Genomic DNA, 22,538 nt, shown 5'->3' on the forward strand with positions numbered 1-22,538 from the left:
TTTTAATTTTCATTTCCCTAATGACTAATGCTGTTTAGCATATTTTCATTGTTTATTTGCTAGCTGCATATCTTTTTTTTCTTTCTTTTTCTGGCTGTGCCACGTGCCTTGCAAAATCTTAATTCCCCTATCAAGTTCCAAAAAACGTTTATCACCCCAAAATAAAACCTTGTACCCAATTGGCAGTAACTTCCTGTTCTCCCCTCCCCCAAGCCTTGGTATCCACCAGTCTACTTTCTGTCTGTATTTTACCCATTTTGGATATGTTTTATAAATGGAACCATACAATATGTGACCATTTGTGTCCAGCTTCTATCACTTAGCATAACTTTTTTGAGGTATATATCAGTACTTCAGTCCTTTTTATGGTGAAATACTATTCCATTATATGGATATACCACATTTTATTTATCTATTCATCAGCTGATGAATATGATGAACATTATGGTTGATCCAGTTTTGGCTATTATGAGTAGTGTTTCTATGAACATTTGTATACAAGTTTATGTTTGAACACCTGTTTTCAATTCTTTTTATCTGTTTATTTAAACTTTATTTTTGTAAATTATTTTTTATTAGAGTATAGTTGCTTTACAGTGTTGTGTTAGTTTCTACTGTACAGCAAAATGAATCAGCCATACATATATGTATATGCCCTCCCTTTTGGACTTCCTTCCCGCTCAGGTCACCACAGTGCATTAAGTAGAGTTCCCTGTGCTATACTCGATGTTCTCGTTAGTTATCTATTTTATACATAGTATCAATAGTGTATATGTGTCAATCTCAATCTTCCAATTCCTTCCACCACCACCCCTTCCCCCTTGGTATCCATACATTTGTTCTCTACATCTCAGTTCTTCTGAGTATATACCTACAGTGGAATTGTTTTCATTTGATAATTCTATGTTTAAATTCTTAAGGAACTGCCAAATTGTTTTTCACAGCACCTGCACCATTTTACCTACCCATCAGCAATGCACAAGGATTCCAGTTTCCCCACATTCTCACCAACCTTTATTTTCTTTTTATTTTGTAAAGTATAGCCTTTACAGTGGATATGAACTAGTATCTCATTGTTGGTTTGATTTGCATTTTCCTAATGACTAATGAACTTGAGCATCTTTAATATGATTGTTGACCATTTGTCTTTTTTCTTTGGAGAAATGTCTATTCAACCCCTTTGCCCATTTTTTTTTTTTTTTTTTTTGCGGAACACGAGCCTCTCCCTGTTGTGGCCTCTCCCATTGCAGAGCACAGGCTCTGGAAGCACACGCTCAGCAGCCATGGCTCACGTGCCCAGCCGCTCCGCGGCATGTGGGATCTTCCCGGACCGGGGCACGAACCCGTGTCCCCTGCATCGGCAGGCAGACTCTCAACCACTGCGCCACCAGGGAAGCCCGCTGCCCATTTTTTAGTGGTGTGTTTGGGTTATCTTTTCTTTAATTTAATTTAATTTATTTATTTATTTTTTGGCTGCATTGGGTCTTCGTTGCTGCATGCAGGCTTTCTCTAGTTGTGGCGTGTATGGTCTTCTCATTGCGGTGGCCTCTTCTTGTGGAGCACAGGCTTTAGGCGCGTGGGCTTCAGTAGTTGTGCCGTGCGGGCTCAGTAGTTAATGGCTTGTGGGCTCTAGAGCGTAGCCTCAGTAGTTGTGGTGCACGGGCTTAGTTGCTTGCTCTGTGGCATGTGGGATCTTCCCGGACCAGGGATCAAACCCCTGTCCCCTGTGTTGGCAGGTGGATTCTTAACCACTGTGCCACCAGGGAAGTCCCTGGGGTTGTCTTTTTTCTGTTGGGTTGTAAGAGATGTTTGTATATTCTAGACCCTTATCAGATATTTGATTTGCAAATATTTTCTCCCATCTGTGGCTTGTCTTTTCACTCATGTCACGGTATCCTTTGTGCAAAAAAGCTTTTATCTTGCTAATGTCCAATTTATCTATTTTTTTCTTTTGACATTTATCCTTCTGGTGTCATATCTAAATCCATGGTCATGAAGATTTACTCTTATGTTTTCCTCTAAAAATTGTATGGTTTTAGCTCTTACTAGGTCTCTGATCCCTTTTTGTTCATTTTTGGTATACAATTGACCCTTAAACAACATGGGTTTGAACTGTGTGGGTCCATTTATACTTGGAGTTTTTTCAGTAAAAACATAGTATAGTACTGTACAATCCACAGTTGGTTCACAGATGCAGAACTGCAGATATGGAGGGCCAACTGTAAAGTTGTACGTGAATTTTCCACTGTGCAGAGAGTTGGTGCCATTAACTTCTGTGTTGATCAAGGGTCAACTGTATATTATGAGGTAGGGGTGCATTTTAATTGTTTTGTATGTGGCTATTCAATTGTCCCTGCACCATTTGTTGAAGAGACTTCATTCCCCATCAAATGCTTTTGGCACCCTTGTTGAAAATTATTTGGTCAGAGATGTATGAGTTTATTTCTGGACTCTCAATTCTATTCTGTTGATCTACATGTCTATCCTTATGTCAGTACTGCATTCTTTTGTATACCTTAGCTTTGTAGTGATTTTTGAAATTGTGAAGAATGAGCTGCTTTCCCTGCATCCTATAAGTTTTGTTATATTTTGTTTATCTGTCATCACCCCCTTGAGTTAATTATTTTATTTAGTTCTCCAGTATTTTATTTCTATCATTAAAACACAGATACACAAAATTGTAATAGTGTTATTATTATTAATACAGACAGTGTTTATTTAGGTTTTTCGTAGTTATTAATTTATTTGCTTACCATTTTTCTAGCATCTCAGGACTTCCTTCTGGTATCATTTTTATTTTCTAATTCTTTAGGAATTGCTTTTGTGTAAGATCTGTTCATTATAAACTCTCAGTTTTTTAATCTTAAAAATGTCTTTCTCTCACCCTCTTTTGTGAAAAAGTAGCTTTGAGCATATACAATTGTATACTGAAAGTTACTTGTTTATTATTCTTGTGACTTCTACTGCCATTGTTGCTATTGAATAGTCTGATGTATATCTACTGTTAATACTCTGTAGGTGATCGTATCTCTCTGGCTGCATTTTAGATTTTTTCTGTTTTTCTTTAGAATTTTGTACTTTGACTACATTTGGTATGGATTTCTTTTGATTTATCTTGGTACATTTTGTGCTTCCTTTATCTGTGGATTCATGTCTTCAGTTTTGAAAAATGGTCAGCCATTATCTTGTCACATATTGTCTCTTGTCCATTTTTTCTTTTTATTCTTCTGAGACTCCAATTATAGGTATGCTATACTTTCTTATTATATTTTCCTAGTTTGAAGTGTGTTCTTTGTATTTTTTTATATTCTGTTTTACTTATGATGCATTCTGGGTAATTTTTAAAGCCTGTCTTCTAATTTAGTAATTCTTTCTTCTGCATCTAACTTTCTACTTAATTTATCCATTGACTTTTTAATTTCAGCAATTACATTTTTCATTGCTGAAAGTTCTGTTTGGTTCTCTTTCAAATTAAACTTTTGATAGTCTCTTGTTGCTTGCTTATTCCTGTGACTCATTCTTTTATTTCTTTGAATATTAAACAATTATTTTATATTCAGTATTACATGGTTCCAATATTTGAAGTCTTTAGGGGGTGTTTAAATGTGCTGACTCCTTCTTATGGTGGCTTATTTCTTTGTGTTTTTGGCACTCTTTGATTGTAAGCTTATATTTGATTGATCTTAATGTGAAAGGAAACTAAAGTCTTAACTGTGTTTGTGTTCCTCCAAATAATAACTGCATTTGTTCTCACCAGAAGCCAGGGTACGTTATTGGCTTACCAGGATCTTTCAGGTTCCTAGTCTTACCTTGGGAGTTTTAAGTTCTCCTCCCCTACCAGCTGTTTGTCCAAGCCCATTTCCCAGCCACAGTGTTTATTAGCAGCAATGCCCTTGAAATTTTCCTCTTTGCTTGTGCTCATCACTTAGGTTTTAGATCACAGCTTTTGCTTTTATTTTGGGGAGTGGGGGGTGGGCGGAGTGGGAGAGGGCAGGGAGTGGCCTCTGTTTTTTGTTACTTCCTATAGTAGCTCCCAGCCACGAAATATTTTGTTTTAGATCAACTTTCTATTTTTTGTTTTCTAGCAAGAGAGCCTTCTACAGTGTCTAATCTGCTGTATTGCCATTAGTGAAACTTCCTTTCTATTTTTTAAACCCCTTCTATAAAATATTAAGATTAAATAATATATGTATAGTATAAAAAATTCAAAGCAGAACAGAAAGTTATAAAATAAAATTGCTCTTACTTTTATAGCCCTAGAGGTAACTACAGGTTTTTGGAATTTTTGTAATACATTAAATTAGAATACAAGTGATAATTTAAAAATCTTTATGGAGAAGCAATTTTAAGGTATTTTATAGTTATATATTAAAAATAAGACTGATTTTATAGCATTTTAAAATATATATTTGAGTAGAATTATTTATAATATCTTAAAAATATGAAATAGAAAACCTTGCAGATTTTCTGAAATGGTTAATTTTATAAATATATGTTTGGATGCTATCACAGAAAAATAAGTTTTCAGTGTATCCAAATACATATACTAAATAAGTCTTAAATACAGGTATAAATGTAAATTAGGGTTTAGAGTGATGGAATTATCATGTATCCTGATTGTGATGACGGTTATCTGTGTTAAAATTCATAGAGCTATACATCAAAAAAAAAAAGTTCAATTAATGCATGTTAATTTAAAAATAAAATTTTAAAGATTTTTTAAAAAGAATTTATGCTGTCTTTCGAAAAATAAAATTATAGGGTTGGGTTCTTAAAAAAGATTCTTATGAAGTTTATTTTATATTATAAATTTTCCAGTGGTGTTCTTTAGCAGTTTCCTTTTGACTTTACTCCAGTTTTGAATCATAAAACATCATTCTTTTTAGATCATACAGAGTCCATTAGTCACTATACTATACTAGGCCAGGGTTTCTGAACCTCAGCACCATTGACATCTTTATGTGGGGACTGTCCTGTGTGTTGCAGGGTGTTTAGCAGTTCCCCTAACTTCTGCTCATTAGATACCAGTAGCACTCCCTCCAGTTGTGACAACCAAAAAAGTTTCTAGACATTGCCCAGTATCCCCAGGCGATTAGGAGGTATTGGGGGTATGTGTGGGGGCAAAATCACCACCAGTGGAAAACCACTGTACTAGGCCTAAGTGGCTCAACCTTTTTAGAATACATATTTCTTCATTTTCAAAGCTTGTCATGCTAATATTAAATGGTATAATTGTATGTTATGGTAAGAGTTGTGTGTATATAATCTCCTCCTGTACCAAGAGATCTCTTTTAAAATTATCTAATACTATGACAGGGCACACCTCATAAAATTAAAAGCTTTTATTTAGATTACATCTTTGTAAAATGAGAATTTTAGAAGAATTTGAAAGAGTGTAACAACAGTACCTATCACATAGCAGCAATCTTAATAAACCAGTACATGAGTGCAATTAAGGATAAGGTGAGGAAACTACATAACACTAATTTTTGCTCTGTCTTGAATTTATTCTGATGCCTTTGCAAATTATTTAACTAGAATGTTTATTTTATTGATCTTATAGGGTATAAATGATTTAACCTAAATTGTATAGAGTAAGACAGTAGGGGAGATGAGAAATTTATTTAAGACAAGCATTGTTAAAATGTTAAGTGCTTTAGTTGATCAGATATTTAAACTCTTTCAGATATTAAATAATAGAAGAAAATGGAATTGAATATGATACCAGCATGGAACAGTCGGTTGATTCATTAAGAGTCAACCATAATGATTCCAAAGAGTCAAAAACCGATTCTCAGGTATTTGAAGTAGGAATTCAACTGGGAACTTTTTTCCATTTAAAGGGAAAGCGGCATGCAATTGGACAATTTTTTGTGTTTAAGGAATAGTGTTATATTTTATGTATTCTAGAATTTTAACATTTAATTTTTAATAATTCTGTCATTTAATTTTATAATATAGAGCTTTAATGTATTCATGAAAGTTTATATATAAATAAAAATCTGCATATTGAATTATAAATATTTCATTTCACATTGTATTCCTGTGGACAATTTGAAATAAAATATAATAAAAATCAACAGTTTCACTTAAGAACTTCTGTCTATATCAGTCTGTGAATTGATAACCCTTGCAAAAAGTAAAGTGAATAATGAACTGAAAAATGAATATGTCTCCATCTTTTATTAAAAACATTCTATTTTTTAAAAATTGCAACTTAATTTACAAACACTCAAGTGATTTTTTTTTTTTTCTTTGCAAAAGCATCTAAGCTGTATGGACTCCAGTGAGCCTTCTTTTGGACAGGATGGTTCCCCTAGAGTTTTACCCATTACTACTGCAGTGGATAATTCACTCACATCACAGAATATACCAGGGCCCCTGACTCAGACCCAGACTCTTTCTGCAGAGCAATTCCACCTAGTGGACCAAAACGGGCAACCTGTTCAATATGAGCTTCAGTCATTGGGGGATTCTAATGCACAAATGGTGAGTACATTTTTAAAATAACCAGTTTTCTGCTATTTAGCAAAATGTATTAGTCTTACTGGATGACCTTAATTTCTTGACACTATTGCTTTACATTGCTTTGAAAATACTGTTTCCATGACATTCATTTTTAAGTTATATAAGGATTTTAAAAGATTTCCTTTCAGGACTACAGAGTACCTCAAACCAGTACGTCCCAGCTACTATGTCTAGGCAAACTGGTGCTTTGAGATCAGTTGGAAATGTAACATTATCTGTCACTAGTGCTAAAGTGCCATAGCTTACATATAACTTACATTTATTTTTTGTATATACATTTGACTGAACTCAACGTTGTTTGCTCTATCAACATCTCAGTTACTGATTTGTGTGCCACATGCTGGTATGCTTTCTTGAAGAAAAAGAAAGCAGTGGAAGTACCAGTGGAATAATGGAATTTAGACATACCCTTACTGATCTTTGTAAGTAGATATGTAGGTGTCATGTGAGTAACAATGCATAAAGTTGACAGTGCTGCTTTTAAACTGTTAGCCAAAAATATTTATGACCAAGTTCACAGTTGAATAGATGTGGTGATAGATGGTTTTGATTCAAATAAAATTAATGAGAAAAAGTTCTAAATTGCTCATATATTTATATCAGTAATAATATGAAGAATAATGTATCTCTTTGTTTGCCTGTATTTTCCAAATTTTCTACAACAAATTTTAATTCAATAATAAAAATTATATTTAAAATCATAACTTCAATTATAAATTATACTTAAGTGGGCAACCATTTAACCCAAAATTCTTGTTTTTGTTTCTAGTCTAGAGCATTCTAGAGTTAATCTATGTCCTTTTGCTCCCTTATAATCCAGCTAAATTTTGGCATTGAGAGTAATTGGTTGAGAGGTGGCTAACTGTGGACAACTTTTTGTGTGTATGTTCAGGCTCAGCATATTTCTGGGCTTACTTCAGGACTGAAATGCAAAGTTAGGGTAAGCTTCTGTAATCATACTGCATCACCAGCAGAGGTTAATATGCAACAAATAATCTAGATGTGAACCAATACATTTTAATATTTCATGTTCAAAATGAAATACTTCTGTAATTTCCCCTCTTATTTGACATTTATTCTAGTTTCTATCAGAACATTTAGAAAGGCTGTGTGTTCTCATGGAAGGATAAAAGAGTCTAAATGTATGAAGGGTTATCATTTTACACATGGTACCTTTCCTAAAAAGCATGTTAAAGTTGCTTATTTGTCTGGGTCTGAAAAAAGTTCGAGTTCCCATTCTCTTTGTAATTGTATTAAACGTTCTATCTGAAGAGATTATAAAGGTGATTTTACATTGTTTGCAGTAGGAGATGATACAGAGGGTTGCTTGAAGTTGTGAAATAGGAAACATGTGGCATGAGCATGAAAATAAATGTAAGGAACATGAAGTGTAAGAAGCTATCTTCTCCAAAGAACCAAAGATCAGAAGGTAGTGATATTCTGGGAAACTTAGTGGAGCTTTTTTGTTTTTATTGTTTATTTTAATAGACTTTAATTTTAAGAGCAGTTTTAGGTTCACAGCAAAATGAGAAGAAAATACAGAGAGTTCCCATATACCCCCAGCCTCCATATATGCATAGTCTTCCCATTATCAAAGTCTCCACCAAGTGGAGCTTTTTGTAAAAAATGACTTTTTCTTTTTTTTTTTTTGAAGTATGATTTTTTTCACAGAACTAGTAAAGATTCTATAGTGGGTGAATCTGCAGTGGATGAGAGGAGGTTTTGGAGTGAAGCAGGGATGATATTTTTCATTTACTAGAAATATTGTACGCAAAGAGCCCAGTAAATATAAAACTACTCATTAGCCAAGATTTTCTGGTGATTGTCATGGTCGGACTCAAAGAAAATGTATTGCAGCAGATGACTCTTCAAAACTATGTTTATTTTCATAGCAAAGATTAAAGATAATTACTTTTTTTGGTTATAGAAAAAGTACTATTATCATCACCATTGTCAAATTGTATGAATTAAAAATAGTTTTTTAGGTAACAGGTGGAATAAGCTAAGGAAACAGAAAATGGAGGAGATTCTTTTCCACTGTGCTTGGGAAACAGTTTCAAAATTAAGGGGATGGTCCACAGATCGGTCTTAATTATGAAATTTTCATATGATTGAATAAATTATAACGATTATATGTGTTTTATTTGGATTTAAAAATAACCACAGCACTCTTATTTTCTAAGAATGAATGAAAAATTTTCACACATATTTAATCTCATTTACAGGGAATAAAGAATTAACAACAGTATTATTACTATTGCCTTTTAAAGTCCAGTAGGGTTTTCGTATTGTTTTATTTTTGTCTTTTTTTAGGTTAAGTAACATCATCAGATATTGGGAGACAGTACAGAGTAGTGGTTAAAAGGAGTCAGACTGCTTGGGTTTGAATTTCAGCTCAGGACTATATAGCTCTGAGTTACCTTGCATGAGTTTTGTAACCACTGTGTTGCAGTTTCCTCATGTATAAAATGTATATAGTTCGTATACATGTCATGAAGATTAAATAACGTAATGTTGGGTTGGCCAAAAAGTGCCTTCGGTTTTTAAGTAAAAATAAAAGACACGTTTTTCATTTTCACCAAGAACTTTATTGAACAATGTATTCACCCTTTTGTTCCACTACTTTCTGCCATTTTTCAGGCAACTTCATAATTCCATCTTCCCAAAACTTTTTATCTTTTTGAGCAAAGAACTCTTGCAGGTGCCTTTTACAGTCTTACAGGGAATTGAAATTTTTTCCATTAAGAGAATTTTGTAAAGATCTAAGTAAATGGAAATCTGAAGGTGCAATGTCTGGTGAATATGGTGGATGAATCAGAACTTCCCAGCTAAGCTGTAACAGTTTTTGCCTGGTCATCAAAGAAACATGCGGCCTTGCGTTATCCTGATGGAAGATTATGCATTTTCTGTTGACTAATTCCGGATGCTTTTCGTCGGGTGCTACTTTCAGTTGGTCTAACTGGGAGCAGTACTTGTTGGAATTAATCATTTGGTTTTCCAGAAGGAGCTCATAATAGAGGACTCCCTTCCAATCCCACCATATACACAACCTCACATTCTTTGGATGAAGACCGGCCTTTGGTGTGGTTGGTGGTGGTTCATTTCGCTTGCCCCACAATCGCTTCCATTCCACATTATTGTACAGTATCCACTTTTCATCGTCCGTCACAATTTGTTTTAAAAATGGAACGTTTTCATTACGTTTAAGTAGAGAATCGCATGCGGGAATACGGTCAAGAAGGTTTTTTTCGCTTAACTTATGTGGAACCCAAACATCGAAGTGATTCACATTACCAAGCTGGCGCAAATGATTTTCAGCGCTTGATTTGGATATTATGAGTATGTCGGCTATCTCCTGCGTGGTATAACGTTGATAATTCTCAATGTCTCGATTTGATCGCTATCAACTTCAACTGGTCTACCTGACCGTGGAGCATCATCCAGCGAGAAATCTCCAGCACGAAACTTTGCAAACCACTTTTGACGCGTTCAATCAGACACAGCGCCTTCTCCATGCCACTGCACAAATCTTTTTTTGCGTTTCAGTTGCATTTTTACCTTTCTTGAAATAATAAAGCGCATAATATGCCGAAAATGTTGGTTTTTTCTTCCATCTTCAGTATTAAAATGGCTACACAGAAATTCACCGGTTTTGGGACTTCCCTGGTGGCGCAGCAGTTAAGACTCTGAGATCCCATTGCAGGGGGCCCAGGTTCCATCCCTGGTCAGCGAACTAAATCCTACATGCATGAAGCAACTAAGAGTTCACATTCTGCAACTAAGGAGCCCATGGATGCAACTGAGGAGCCCACTTGCAACTAAGGAGCCCACCTGCAGCAACTAGAACCCGGCGCAACCAAAAAAGAAAAAAGTATGATGCTAATAAACATCTATAAAAAAATTCACCAATTTTGATCAGTCTTTTTTTAAATGCACACTGATATGACAGCTGTCACATAAAATCTAACAAAATTGTTTTGAATGAAGTTAAAGTCAACTAAGTGCTACTAGAGCCATCTTACAGAAAAAACCAAACAAACCTTTTGGCCAACCCAATGCATGTAAAGCCCTGCCGCTTAGTATGAACTCCACACATGAAAAGGAATTATCATTTTCAGAGTTTACAGTTGATTTTCATGCTGAAGTAATAAGAGGTATAAGAGATATGGCAAGATATTTTTATCTCAAGAAACTTGACAAACACTGAGGGAAGGAAAAAATTTCTACTCTTAATTTCTGGGAAATGTTTATGATTATGTTTAAAGCTTTCTGTTTTGTTAAGGTTTAAGGGTTGGTTTTTTTTTTTTTCCAAATTTAAAGTTTTTCAAATGACCCCCTCTAAAATTGATGCCGTCTCTATCAGGCCATCAGCAAAGTTTTCATGTTTTACATAGCAAAAGGGAAGTTTGAGAAAGTGGGTTGGAATGATTAAGGACAGTTATTTGCCCTAGGGAAAACTGAGGACAGGGGATTTCAGGTAAAACAGTAAAACTGTTAGTAGAACAGTAGTTTTTAGATAATAACGTTTATAAGGTATCCAGAAAGTCTGGAAATATAGGATAAACTTAATTTTAAATAATATATTAATTATATTTTTAAATGATAGGCTCAAAATGTTTTTCTTCAACTTTAGATGCTTTCTTAGTTGACGTTCCTCTAAATTTGAGGCAAGGAGTTCTTTTGTTAAACTGAAAAAAACAAACAAAAAAACCAAAGGAAATAATAAATATACAATTCCCCTATGTTTTCAGACTTTTGGGTCACTCTGTAGTATTTCTTATAGACCAAGACAGGATATATAAAAATGCAGAGATATAAAAATAAATCCTGTTTAATTAGACATCTAAGTTACTGTTTTTAAATGAAAATGACTTAAAATATGAGACCAGTGATTATCACACAAATAGCTCAAACGTGTGGATAATACAGTAAGTAGAAAAAAGTAAATATATTTAGTCCAGTCAGAGACTTACTTGTTCAGGTTACTAAGTAATTAGGCCTCATGTCCATGTAATGATTAAGACCATAGGTGGTTAAGATCATAGGACATAGGATCAAACTGCCTGTTTTGAATCCTAGCTTTACCACTTATCAATTGTGAGACTTTGGGAAAAGATTTTTAGGTACCTCAGTGTTTTCGTCTATAAAGTGAAGAAAATGATAGTATCTGCTGTAGAGGTAGGCATGTCTAATAATTTTTTAAGTAATGATTCTTTTGAATCATTGTAGACTTATGCATTTGATTTTTTTAAAATGCTTCCAAGATGATTGTTGCCAGCCCATCAGAAAATGGACAGGTGCTGCGTGTAATTCCATCTACCCAGACAGGAACAACACAAGTGATTGTACCTCAGGGGCAGCTTGTGGATGTGAATAGTCCTCAGGGTGAGTAATCATGGGATATAGGGGATTAAAGAACGTTTTAAAGAACAAACGTATATTCAGAAAATCACCTCATGAAAGTCAGTGCTAAAATTGATCTCTTTGGGTAAGATTGTGAACTGAATAATTAGAAAAAGTTTCTTAGCCCAAATAAATTTCAAGTTCATTTTTCAACTCCTGTCTAGGTTAGCTGTCTATTTCATTTTGGAATTCTGTGAAGCTGGTTGACTCTTGCTTCCTCCCAAATGACCAGTGAGCATAAAATAAATTCTTCTTAATTTTAATAACAATAATAATGACAGCAACAATGACAAGAATATAGTGCTAATAGCTACTGGAGAAATTTTTATTTTATATTTTTGTCAATGTTGTTGTTAGACATGTGACACTTTTTTTTTTTTTAACTATTCTTCTCATCCTGTTTGCTCTTTTCCTCTTTGTTCCTTCAGATTCAGAAAGAATCATGCTCCTCATATTTTATAAATTTATTTATTTATTTTAATTTATCTTATTTATTTATTTTTTGGCTGCATTGGGTCTTCGTTGCTGTGCATGGGCTTTCTCTAGTTGTGGCAAGCGGGGGCTGCTCTTCGTTGTGGTGCGCGGGCTTCTCATTGCGGTGGATTCTCTTGTTGCGGAACATGGGCTCTAGGCTTGTGGGCTCAGTAGTTGTGGCTCATGGGCTCTAGAGCACAGGCTCAGTAGTTGTGCTGCACGGGCTTAGTTGCTCTGCGGCATGTGGGATCTTCCCGGACCAGGGTTCGAACCCATGTCCCCTGCATTGGCAGGCGGATTCTTAACCTCTGCACCACCAGGGAAGTCCGTATTTATTTATTGTTTATTTTTGGCTACGTTGGGTCTTTGTTGCTGCACGTGGGCTTTCTATAGTTGCAGCGAGCAGGGGCTACTCTTTGTTGTGGTGTGCGGGCTTCTCATTGCGGTGGCTTCTTTTGGTGCAGAGCATGGGCTCTAGGCTTGCAGGCTTCAGTAGTTGTGGCATGTGGGCTCAGTAGTTGTGGCTCACGGGCTCTAGAGTGCAGGCTCAGTAGTTGTGGCACATGGGCTTAGTTGTTCCATGGCATGTGGGATCTTCCTGGACCAGGGCTTGAACCCGTGTCCCCTGCATTGGCAGGCAGATTCTTAACCACTGCACCACCAGGGAAGTCCCCCTATTTCTTTTTATTTTATTCTTTTTCTACCTATTTGATAATATCCCTATTAGCTCTTTTCCTTTTTCTTCCCTTCCTTTTCCATCTATTTGCATCTCTTTTCTAACATCATAGCTACACTGTTGTCATTTTTTCATAGATAATGGTTTAGGGCAAATATTCTTACTTTAGTGTTACAATTCTTTGTCTTTGATAACAGTTGTTACAACTTAAGGAAAAAAAACATAGTTTGCAGAAAACATTACAAACATGGTATAGAAACTAAAAGGAATTAGTTTTACATTTTCCTATTATATTGTGATACTAGTAATATAACAATTACTTCTACCACTTTTATATCCTAGCTGTTCAATATAAGTTCCAAAACTTCAGTAGTCAGTATTACAGTTTAAAAGTAAACAAGTTTATCAGAGGAATTCTCAATAAAGTATGTTTTATTATCTTTAGCTTTAGAGCATCTTTCCTATTTCAAATGTATTAGTTGCAGTTCATTACATTCTCATGGTCTTATTCAAGATATTGATGTTGCTTTGTTCTTGTTCTTATTGTTAAGATGTCTCTGAAGAGAAACCCAGTGACAGAAACTTACCAACTGTAAGAGTGGATTCTCTAGCAGACAATAACAGTAGTTACATTCTCCATCCACAAGCTTCCCTCACATTGCCCAAAAAGACAGTGACCAGGTGAGTCAATGAGAAAGAGGAGCTCATCTTTGGATATCACCATGGAAATCTCTTTTTACATTATCACATTTAAAGCTGGCTGACTATAGAGAAGATCAGAAATTCAGAAAATAGAATAAACCATCATCAAATACATCCTTAATCATTTTAATAACATCTTGGCAATAAGGGAGTTACTTTAGAATCTATAAAAGGCCAACGTGCTACTTTTCCTCAATGACATTTGCCTGTTATCTTCTGAAGCAATCTGTAAACATCTGGCACTAATAGAGTTTTTTAAAAAAAGAAATATCCGTTCTAGGTCCTATAATTTTTAATGGTTCATCACATTTTTATGCATTTAATCCCTCTGTGGTAAAGTGTTTAAAATGTTTTTTGTTAATGTCTATTTCAGCTTTTATTTTTGCCTAAAAATAACACTTTATAATAATTTAGGGAAATACAGACATGGGTTTTGTATTACTTATATTTTAATTGTTCTATGAAAATACTTTAAAGGTAACATAATATTTGTGACATTTAACTTTAGAACTTGACGTAATATCTTGTTACTGTTAATAAGTCACCTGAAGATGGTTTATTTGCGCATTTTTTGTTAAATGAAAAATAATTATGTGAGAAGAATACAAAATAAGCTCTGAGAAAGATATATAAAACAGTTGAATTTGTTGAAACTACAGGTATTTGGAAGAACAAAGTTAGACTTTTGCTTTAGCAATTGATAAAATAGTAATGATTAAAAAAAGCATTAATTACATCCATCAGACCAATCTGTCATTATTATTATAATTTCTAATTGATGACCTCAGTATTGTCTTTGACTGGCTAAGAGGATAAAGCAACTGAATGCTGTGTGTGTGTGTGTGTGTGTGTGTGTGTGTGTGTGTGTGTGTGTGTAACTTGTAATATATATTTATATATACCCCCCCATCCCAGAATACTTGAAGAACCCTTTTTGGCTCCACTCCAGCCACTTTCTTCTAACACACCTATATGGGCCTGTCGTCTTAGGAGCTGTGAGGTGAGTTAAAAAATAATCCTTATGTAGATTCACTTAGTTGATTATAACTACAATTCATCCCAAAATGTCCACTTTTGAGTACAACTAATAGAAGCTGTATCTGTAATATTTTGTTCATGTTTGTGCTAACTCTTTTATTCCTTAGAGCCTGTAAGCTCTGTTAAAGCAGAGATCTTATAAATCCCTTCACACTTCACTGTCATTTCATTTCTTCTCTTACAACTCTTATCCCTTGTCTTCCATAAAATTTCACTATCATGTTTCTCTACTTTTTATCCTTTAATCATTCCTTCTCTTTCTTTGCTTGGCATTTATTTCTTTTCATATTCTCAGCGGAAATTCTTCAAGGTTCACCATTTGACCTTGTCTTACTTCTCTACATTTTTTTTTTTTTTTTTCGGTCCGCGGGCCTCTCACTGTTGTGGCCTCTCCCGTTGCGGAGCACAGGCTCCGGACGCGTAGGCTCAGCGGCCATGGCTCACGGGCCCAGCCGCTCCGCGGCATGTGGGATCTTCCCGGACCGGGGCACGAACCCGTGTCCCCTGCATCGGCAAGCGGACTCGCAACCGCTGTGCCACCAGGGAAGCCCTCTACATTTTATCCCTTGTAGAGCTTAACAGCTTTGTTGACTTTCAATTCTCAGTTTTATAAAAATGATTCCCAAATCTCTATCACCAGTTCTTTAATTCTACCCTTGCTTATGTCCCAGATCTCTAGCTACTTATTTGAAGCTTTACTTAGATTTCACCTCAAATTCACCATATCTAAAGAGAAATTATCTGCCATACCACAACTAGCTCTACTTCCTAAATTCCTTGTCTATGTGATAACAAATACCATCTCCTTAGATACAAAGTTTTAGACTAATTTCTTCCTTTCCCATATTCAGATAGTCACATGATTCTTTTAGTTTTTTTCTTTAAAGTGGTTTAAAGGGAGATTTTCCCACAGACCTTTGTTATCTTGAACTCAATTATGGTAACAGCCTGCCCATTAATCTCTTTGACTCTTCCATTTCTAGTCCTTACTGTGTGGTTTTCTGAAACTACTCATCTTTAAATATTACTTTCATTGTCTTTTCTCACTGCCCAATAAGCTCAGTGTTATTTTTCCACATCATCTAGCCACTTGTTACTAGCTTTCTATAATCAGGTATCACCTTATCTTATCCTTTTTTATTTCCTGCTTTTCTCCAATTCATCTTTCATTCGTGTTAGCCAAGTCTTCCTACTTGGTACACATACTTCAGAATCTTCCTTTATCTCCTCCTTCATTTGTGTTTATTTCCATTTCCTAATATGTTATTTTTTCTTCTACTTACCTTTCTAACTACTATTCTTCAAATCCCAATGCAAGTCCTATATGTCTTTTCTGTAACAGTCTAATGATTACTTTATCTTTTACCTATTTATCTCTTAAAATTTTATTTATGTATTTATTTGGTTGTGCTGGCTCTTAGTTGCGGCAGGCAGGCTCCTTAGTTGCAGCTCACAGGCTCCTTAGTTGTGACATGCGAACTCTTAGTTGCGGCATGCACGTGGGATCTAATTCCCCAGCCAGGGATCGAACTGGGGCCCCCTGCATTGGGAGCGCGGAGTCTTATCCACTTCGCCACTGGGGAAGTCCCTATTTATCTCTTAAAATTCTTTGATAATTATTACCATTACCATTCTTAATTATTTGCTAGCTTGGGTTGTTCACTATTATATACCTTTTAGACTCTACACTTTTTGAGGAAAAGGACCATGCGCTTCTACATATAAACCATACATGGTAATGAGTATTTAATTATTAAAATGCTTCGTTGTTTTAAACAAATCTTAAAATATGGCAAGGAAAAACATTACTTGAGTTTTAATATTTTGAGAAAATTTCTAATCATGAAGTCTAATGATGTATTACATTTGTTAGGACATTATCACTGTTGCTTTTCTAAGTGTTATGTACATATGTATGTATAGACAGTAAGATTTTTTTTTCCCTTCACACTTTTTGTTAGTCATAGTTTTTCAGTCGTTTCCTAAAGGTACTATTCTTGTCGTTTGATGAAGGTTTTAAAAATCATTATTATAAACTTCATGAAATGCTATGGACATTAAAGCATTAGCAATTATGTGGCAAAATTACTTCATTTTACACCATGGTACATTATGTAGCTTATCTAACATCATATATCTTGTAAGAAATTAGTTAAAACTGTCCAACAGCCTGAATTATCTCAAAGATTGAAGGATTCTTTTTCTCCAAGCTATATCAATAGTGAAAAACATTTTTGGTTAATGGCTGAAGAAATATTTTCTGCATTTTGCTTAAAAATATCGTTTAGTAGTCCTTTTTACTTTTTGAATTTCCATTTAAAGGTGTTTTTCTTACAGGCATTTTTTAGATTTGACCAAAATCTATTAGTTGGACAAATTTCAATACTGCATTAAACTTTTATCTCCTGATATGGCCAGACTGCATTGTACTAATTCTGAATTTTTCCTTTCATTAACAACATTATATGCTGTATTCATTTTATTTGTAAAAAAATGCTATAGCTAGACTTTATGTTCCTACTTTTATTTGTAGGGATATTTTGATGAGGAAATATCTAGGCTAAAAGAAAATTCATAAGCATAGGCATTTTTGTTATTTTTAGGGGAAATTGTAGATAATGTATTGTTTGGAATCAGAATATCTCTTTTTATTATGGCTCAAAGTATACCTACAGCAGTATGTTGATACCTTCCTTTTGTTAAATGTATTCTTGCCAGGTGAAATGTTTAGTCTAATTAGGAGGAAAAAGATCTCTATTCCACATCTCTGCTTTTATTCCCTATAAGGGAGAAACATACATGGAATCAATTCTAGGTCTAAATGCATTTCAGTTTAAGAGATCACAGTTAAAAAATTTCTCTGGGTATAGAAAAAGCTTTTCTTCTAGTTGAGGGATACTCACAAGGTTGTGGATAGATAATATCAATTTATTTACATGATTTGTTTATACCTTGCCTTATTTCAGGAAGAATTTAAGATAGCTTACAAAAATACTTAAAAATATATTAGCAAGGTGGAAGTTAAAATTGGGAGCTAAAGAATAAAGAACAAGAATGGAACCATAAAATGGAAGTAAGAAATGTATATCTGAATGAGGGTTATGTGTGTGAATTTCTACATGCAGAAAATTGGAGATTCATACCGTGGCTACTGTGTAAGTGAGACTGAATTAGAAAGTGTCCTAACATTTCACAAGCAGCAAACACAGAGTGTTTGGGGGACCCGCCAATCTCCAAGCCCAGCCAAGCCAGCTACACGCTTGATGTGGAAATCCCAGTATGTCCCATATGATGGAATCCCATTTGTCAATGCAGGTACTTTTTTAAAGATTTATTTTAAAAAGTTCAGCAGCAGCCATGATCCGTTGTGAAAATGTGGTTTTCCTAAGGTGATAACATTTTCATTTTGGTAGATGACAACTGACTGTTAATTGGTAAAAATGTATATTAAACTAAAAAGAAAACTTATAGTAAATATAACCAATTATTTTATGTTGTAAAATTGTATTTTAGCATATTAGGGTAAATAAATAATACTTCATACTGAAAAATAGAAAGTAAAAAATATTTAATTTCCGGGTAGACCTATTTAATAAAAATCAAGCCATAGAGCAGTTTTATTATTTTAAATATGTATAGCTGGTTGGGTTTTTTTTTTTCCCCCTTCCAATCCTGATAGTCTCTCCTTCTCTCTTGATTTGTCTTTTGGGAAAAAAATCGGTATCTATTTTATATAGTGTATAACTCAGGAGTTACTGTATAGAACTGGTATACAATCTGGAGTTATTATATAGAATTCTAATATTAGGGTTCTCAAGTATCAGGTATGTTACGTACAGCATTCTCAAACAGTGGGCTAGTGTTTACTAAAGCAGTAGAGTTTCAAACAATTCCCAGAGAGTCACCCTAGGACTAGTCAGACCCCAAAGAACCTAAGAATAAGTGATTTATTTCAGAAATATGGGGGAATTGATTCCACTAGAAGAGTTGTAGCCTCATCCTGGACCTCTGAGGGTAAAGAGAATTACTTAGAGGAAACTGAGATAAATGTAACCCCTTCTGCCCAGGTTTTATTCTCCTCCCCAGTTCAAATCCCTTCTTAACTCCCCTCAGGCAGCTACTACATGAATTTGGTATGTATTTTTATACTTTATCATACATGTTTGTATTTATAATAATATATTTTATTGTTTTGAACATTTTAAAGTATATGTAAATAATAAGGTATAGATATTCTTAGGTAAACTTTTCACTCATTCTTATTTTTGAAATCTATCCATATTGATAATTATAAATTCTAGTTAACCCAATTTATTATTATATAATTTAACATTATATAACAATCTATTACTTAAATTTGGTCATTCTAGCATATGACCAAACTGCAGTTATTTTTCTACTAATGATCATTTAGGTTGTTTCCACTTTTTCAATATTGCAAAGAATTCTATGGTCTAACCTCCATGATACATGTTTTCTGTTGGAAAGTTGTAAGTAGTTTACTAGAGTGTGTGCATTAAAGTGGAATTACTTTACAAGATTATCTCAAGTTGCTCTCTAAGGTGGTATTCATGTCCAAAATCTCTAAACTTTTTTTTCCCAAATGTATTTCAGAATTCTGTATTTTTGGACTGTAATATGGTACTATTACAGAATACTCCTAGCAAGTATTCTATAGACAATATCACATAATCAAACACAGTAATTCATTATGCGTAACCACACTAAAAGGAATAAAGACTATAAATAGCCTCATAAAGTTCAGGTCAGTTTTTGCAGCCAAATGTATTCCAAAAAATTTTGTTTTTCATGCTTTTTAAATATGAGAATCATACGTGAGGGATTGACAACCTGTATCAATTTTGCTTTTTTTTTTTTTTTTTTTTTTTTTGCGGTACGCGGGCCTCTCACTGCTGTGGCCTCTCCCGTTGCAGAGCACAGGCTCCGGATGCGCAGGCTCAGTGGCCATGGCTCACGGGCCCAGCTGCTCCGCGGCACGTGGGATCCTCCCGGACCGGGGCATGAACCCGTGTCCCCTGCATCGGCAGGCGGACTCTCAACCACCGTGCCACCAGGGAAGCCCTGTATCAATTTTTAGTCCTTTGAGCAATGTATGAAAATTTCCCTTTCCCACATTCATTCTATGATTTGACATTGTCAGATTTTTAAAAATCTTTATGCTATGGGAATTTTCATATGCATATCAAAGTAGAGGTAATAATGTATGAAATCTCATAACTCCGTGTGTGCATCATCTAGCTTCAACAAGTATCAGCATGTGGTCAATCTTGTGTCATTTATACCCCTACCCACTTCTTCAGGAAATTCCAGATATCATTTCATCTATAATTACTGAAGTATATAATAGGTATTAAAGTATATATCTGAAATATAAGGATAGCCCATTATCCCACTTAAAAAAATTAACAGTAATTTCTTTTTTTTTTTAATGTTTTAATTTTTTGGCCACGCTGCGTGGCATGTGGGATCTTAGTTCCCCAATGCCCCCTGCAGTGGAAGCTTGGAGTCTTAACCACTGGATCACCAAAGAAGTCCGAACAGTAATTTCTTAATATCATAAGTTATCCATTGTTGACATTTCTCCACTTACCATAATTCTTTTTGCAGAGATTTGTATGAATTCACATGCAAACCAAGTTTATGGATCAAATTTGGTTAAGTTTCTTCTCATCTAAAAATTGCTCTCCTCTTTTCCCCCAGGTAGTTTGTCCTGTACACTTTGCCATATTCAGGATTTTGCTGATTCTATCTCTGGTGTTTTTTAACATGTTCTTTTATCTCCTGTATTTCCTGTAATCTGTTAGATGTATGAGTTTGATTAAATGAAGATTTAATCTTGATTAAAGTATTTTGCAAGAATACTTCATAGGTGTGCTGTGTACTTCTTATCACTACCTATGTAGCATTTTTAACTGTAAGATTGATCAGTGGATTCAGTTGTTTTAGAGCATTGTCAAATTTTTTATGTTTACCAATTTGAAGAGTGTGAGAGAGTATCTTACTATTGTTTTATTTTTTTTAATTAATTAATTAATTAATTTTTGGCTGCGTTGAGTCTTCGTTGCTGCACATGGGCTTTCTGTAGTTGCGGCGAGCGGGGGCTACTCTTCGTTGCTGTGCGTGGGCTTCTCATTGCGGTGGCTTCTCTTGTTGCAGAGCACGGGCTCTAGGCGTGTGGGCTTCAGTAGTTGTGGCAACGCGGGCTCAGTAGTTGTGGCTCGCGGGCTCTAGAGTGCAGGCTCAGTAGTTGCGGCGCACGGGCTTAGTTGCTCCGCGGCATGTGGGATCTTCCCGGACCAGGACTCAAACCTGTGTCTCCTGCATTAGCAGGAGGACTCTTAACCAGTGTGCCACCAGCGAAGTCCTTAGTATTGTTCCAATTTGCATTTCCCTGTTAACTAGTGAAGTTGAGCGTCTTTTTATTGTTTATTTAATATCCTTTTGTTTCCTTTCTGAATTACCTGTTCATAGTCTTTGCCCATTTTTCTGTTTGGTAGTTAGTTTTTATTTTTAAATTATTTATGGTTCTTTATATTCTGCATATTAATTCTTTGTTTTATGTATTATAAAATACTGTTTCTCAAACTGTGATTTTCCTTTTACCATCATTTAGAAGAAGTTAGTTATCAGCCTTATCAACATTTTTATTCATGATTGGTGTTTTTCGGGGTTTTTAAAAATATATATTTATTTATTTGGCTGCATTGGGTCTTAGTTGTGGCACACGGGATCTTTCTTGTGGCACGTGGGCTCTTCGTTGCGGCATGTGGGCTTCTCTCTAGTTGTGCCGTGCAGGCTCTAGAGCGTGTAGGCTCAGTGCTTGCGGCTTGTGGGCTCTCTGGTTGTGACGCGTGGGCTCTAGAGCGCGTGGGCTCTGTCGTTGCTTGCCCTGCAACGTGGGATCTTAGTTCCCCAACCAGTGATCAAACCTGTGTCCTCTGCATTGGAAGGCGGATTCTATCACTGGGCCATCAGGGAAGTCCCTGGGGTTTTGAGTTTTATATTTGAAAAGTTTGCTGTACCCTACATAGATTAGGATATCCAACTTAAAATCTTAAATTGTATAGTTTTCACAGCTGCTTATTTGTGTTATCTATGGCACTGTAACAAATTACCCCAAATGTGGTGGTTGAAAACAACAAACATTTATTGTCTCACAGTTTCTATGGGTCAGGAATCCAAGAGCAGCTTAACAAGGTGGTTCTGCCTCAGGTTCTCTCACAAGACTGCAATTAAGATGTTGGCTGGATCTGCCGTTGTCTCAGGACTTGACTGGGGGAGGATCTGCTTCCACGCTCACTCATGTGGCTGTTGGCAGGCCTTAGTCCTTGCCAGGTGGGCCTCTTCACAGAGCTGTCTCACCACATGATACCTGATTTCACCTGGAGAGAGCAATCCAAGCAAGAGCAAGAAAGTACCCAAGATGGAAGTCACAGTCTTTTTATAACCTAATATCAAAAATAACATCCTGTCACTTCTGCCATGTTCAGTAGAAGTAAGTTAGTAAGTCTAGCTCATGCTCAAGGGGAGGGGATTACCAAGGACATGAGTACTAAGAGGCAGGGATCCTTGGGACCCATCTTACAGGCTGGTAATCACATTATTCTAACAGCTCAAATAGAAATAAGGAAATAAGTAATTATAAAAGGAAATAAAATTTTAGATGATATTAATATTTACTAACAAATGTAGCATT

General features: G+C 35.2%; 1 protein-coding gene across 14 annotated transcripts in view; it reads left to right on the forward strand.

Annotated features, from left to right (window-relative positions):
• The window catches only part of CARF (calcium responsive transcription factor), an 84,556-nt gene that overhangs the window by 10,186 nt on the left and 51,832 nt on the right, over positions 1 to 22,538 (forward strand). For 8 of the 14 annotated variants that reach the window (XR_008619014.1, XR_008619018.1, XR_008619021.1 and 5 more), the window contains 6 exons: positions 5,687 to 5,798; positions 6,265 to 6,489; positions 11,793 to 11,913; positions 13,633 to 13,762; positions 14,699 to 14,783; positions 17,947 to 18,136. Coding sequence is in view for 1 of the 14 variants with exons in the window: in XM_028480961.2 (XP_028336762.1) it covers positions 5,730 to 5,798; positions 6,265 to 6,489; positions 11,793 to 11,913; positions 13,633 to 13,762; positions 14,699 to 14,783; positions 17,947 to 18,136 (820 nt within the window). In the remaining 13 variants the exon portion in view is untranslated. Of the gene's footprint in view, positions 1 to 5,686; positions 5,799 to 6,264; positions 6,490 to 11,757; positions 11,914 to 12,095; positions 12,163 to 13,632; positions 13,763 to 14,698; positions 14,784 to 17,946; positions 18,137 to 22,218; positions 22,338 to 22,538 lie in introns of those variants that run through there. The other 6 variants (XR_008619019.1, XR_008619020.1, XR_008619022.1 and 3 more) reach the window with 5 other exon arrangements.

The sequence above is a fragment of the Physeter macrocephalus genome, chromosome 2, assembly GCF_002837175.3.
Source record: "Physeter macrocephalus isolate SW-GA chromosome 2, ASM283717v5, whole genome shotgun sequence".
In the NCBI taxonomy this organism is placed as follows: domain Eukaryota; kingdom Metazoa; phylum Chordata; class Mammalia; order Artiodactyla; family Physeteridae; genus Physeter; species Physeter macrocephalus.